Here is a 3,153-nt window from a genome sequence, read left to right as displayed (position 1 = left end):
TTGTAAATCTTGTCTTTGCTTTAACAATGCTGACCATGACATTTCTAACAGTGTGAGAGTGAGAGTGTATGACAACTTTGTTTTTTTTCTTTTTATCACTTAACAAAATAGAAAATCTTTGAATATATGAATATGCACACCTGCATATGTTCACTAGGTGTCAAGGATAGACAGGATTTTCAAAAGACTGGGATTATGAGTCCAAATTCCTCCAACAAAAACCCACCCACCAAAGAAATTATGAACTTTATGACACCCCGAGTATTTTAAGAAATTACAGAATTTTAGTTTTTATTTATTTAGTTATTGTATTGAACAGTTATATTAGTATGTAACTGTGGTGAGCAATAAATCTTTTATTTTAAATTTCATAAAAAAAGGACAGTATAATGAGCCTAAAAAATATCAATATCCGCCTTAAGAAACAAAATATTTGTTTGTCCACACTATACATAAACGTCTTTTCATGTCACTAAACTCCCTGAATCTGGAGAGATTTTACCTCAGACATGACACCAGTGTCCTCAGTGGCAGATACGGCCCTGATGAGTGTATGTGTGTTTAAATGGGAAATATTAGGAGTAGGACAATGGAGCCACACTATACATGGTCAGGTCTTCACACTGTATTTCCCTAATGAGGCCAGAGAGAGGTTACTACAGGTCGGCTTACACCACTGACACAGATTCCTCGCAGAGGAAACTCCTGCTGCTCTGCTGGGAGGAGTAGCGAGGACACACTGGAGGCTACACTGAACCACTATCTCTCACTGTTTCATGGAATGTTGTAAGCTACCACGATTTCTTTTCTGTGATTGTGCTGCTGTGAATATCGTGACATGAACTCGCCTGAACCTGTCTCTCATCTGTTTTCACCCCAAATACTTATGCAAATGATTTGAGAGTAGAGGCAGTTTTTGCGGCACCATAACTGGAGCATAAAGACAGATTTTTATTGAAATTAATTCAGCGGGCAACGGTCAAATGAGTTCCACTCCAGTTACCACAGTTTCTTTGTGTCGCCGGCTATTCAGTGGTGACCAGAAACTTGGCAGCCTGTGTGTTGAGATGGGAAGATTGGCAACTTGTAGTGGCAGTGATCAGCAGACTACACACAGCTCACAGGGCAAGACTGGGAGACTTGCTCCTTAAAATGTGGGAAAGATGGAGGATAGATGAGGAGACATTAAATTTAACATGGTCTTTAAAACACCACCAGTTGGACAATGGTTTATTGACAGACTCCATATTTAGACCTTGAACTACTAAGTGTTGAATATTGGATTGGAGCAAACTGTCCGCATCCTGCACAGTGTCCTCTCTCTGCCTGTCATGCCAGCGGCAGCATTCAGTCATGGTTGGCCCACACCATCGAATGATGCCTCTACGTAATGACACCACAACCTTAACTGGATTATCCCGAGGCGAGTGACATCACCACCCCCACCCCCACCTCTCCATCCCCTCCAGCTCCTAGGCGGCCGTCTCTGACCATCTGGGGGTTACTACAGGACATTCCCGCCCATGAGTTCAATGGTCACACTGGCTGCTGCTGCTGCACGGCCGGCTCTGGCCTGCACCATCACCCTGCAGCTGTCACCTGGGACTGACCCATCACAGGGATTGCACTGTTCCCACAATTTGGGCTGATATATTTGAAAAAAAAATGCAGGACTGCATTCGAAGTTACATGAAAGAAAGGCATCCTCTGTGCATAAGCGTACTCTGTTGGGATAAAGTGGTATTGATGGTTCTCTGATGACTTTTAAATACCAACTGAAAAATCTGACACATTACAAAGTTTTATTCAAGCAGTTTATTTTTCCCTTTGTCACATGCGACAGACTCTTTACAGTCTGAATTTCTTAGAAAAGATCTTATAAAAATTTTCCCAAAATATTTATCTCAGGTTAAAACAACAAATTAAGTGCAAGTCACTGCATGCAATAAAAACAACATTTTTCTTTTTATAAAAAAAAACAGTAGAACACCTTATTGATCGTTCGCAGTGCTGGGATGATTTGCTCTTTCAAGTGGATGGTAATGTTTAGGCTTTCTCATATGTGCGGACTGCCTGGGCTCCCTCGAAGGTCAAAGTCTGTGAAGCAGAGTTGAAGACAGCACTTAATACATGATGACAGGTAACAGTTGGTGGCATTTTTAATGTAATGTTCGGAAATCATGCATTGTTTTCTTCAATGCATTTGGGTTATATGATATCAGTTATTGCAACACTACATAGGAAAGGCAAGGTCAGTTTATTTTGTGCAGCACCTTTGAATTCAAAGAGCTGTACATCAGCACTAAGGGGTAAATGGCTCCATAAATTGAGAAATGTAATGAAAAGATTTCTCTTTAATTGAAGCTCACCATCACCATCTTCCCATCCTTGATTTCTCTGACAAATTTGGTCTCTTTCCCGTCCCACTTCTGCACCTGCACCAGTTTGTCTCCTTCCATGGTGAAGGTAGACTGCAAACACAGACAGCGTATTTAAAACAAGCCCGGAAGAAGTCTTTAACCAGCAACACATCTCACAACAGAGACTCAGCTACACAGGGTGTCTGTACTCTGTAGATTGTGTTAAGAGTGACTCCACTTACTTTGACATGTCGGTCATCAGGTGTGGTCTCATCAAACTCTTCTCCCAGTTTGGAGGAGATCTCAGTGTTTCTGAAGGTGCTCAGGGTTTTCACTACTATTTTGTCACCATCTTGGCTGATGACTATTGTTGGTTTGGTGACATTACCCACTTGTCTTGTGGCAAAACCAACACCTGTACAAAAACAATAAATCTACTCTTAACAGAGCTTACACTGATGCATCATAATTTATGACATCGACAGCTATGAATTTTAGTCATTTTCTGTACTTCCAATTAAGATATTTGAGAAGGAAAAAAAGCAGCTACTATCCCAGTTAGTAACACAAATGTAAAATAATTGTAGCCTTCAGCAGAAAACTTTGCCCACAATATAAATCCAATTCAACTTGCTCACCAAGTGCCTTCATGTAGTCATCAAAGTTCTGGCTGTCGACTAGTTTCCATGTAGCACAGAAAGCATCAACCATGTTTGCAGATGTTAGTGGTCCAGCTCAGTGTCAGACTGTCAGACGGTGACTCCTGCAGCGTGTCTGCCTGCCACATTAATAC

General features: G+C 41.3%; 1 protein-coding gene across 1 annotated transcript; it reads right to left on the bottom strand.

The window, feature by feature from the left end:
- Positions 1–1,796: 1,796 nt before the first annotated feature.
- On the bottom strand, positions 1,797–3,153 carry fabp7a (fatty acid binding protein 7, brain, a). Its single transcript, XM_056392895.1, has 4 exons — positions 2,999–3,153; positions 2,603–2,775; positions 2,370–2,471; positions 1,797–2,097 (listed from the first exon to the last, which is right to left on the bottom strand). The coding sequence occupies exons 1-4, from the start codon at positions 3,069–3,071 to the stop codon at positions 2,047–2,049; spliced, it is 399 nt and encodes a 132-aa protein (XP_056248870.1). The 5' UTR covers positions 3,072–3,153; the 3' UTR covers positions 1,797–2,046.

Source organism: Seriola aureovittata, chromosome 13, assembly GCF_021018895.1.
Source record: "Seriola aureovittata isolate HTS-2021-v1 ecotype China chromosome 13, ASM2101889v1, whole genome shotgun sequence".
Lineage (NCBI taxonomy): Eukaryota > Metazoa > Chordata > Actinopteri > Carangiformes > Carangidae > Seriola > Seriola aureovittata.
The sequence above is the reverse complement of the archived record's forward strand: the minus strand, read 5'-3'. Positions and strand labels throughout refer to the sequence as shown.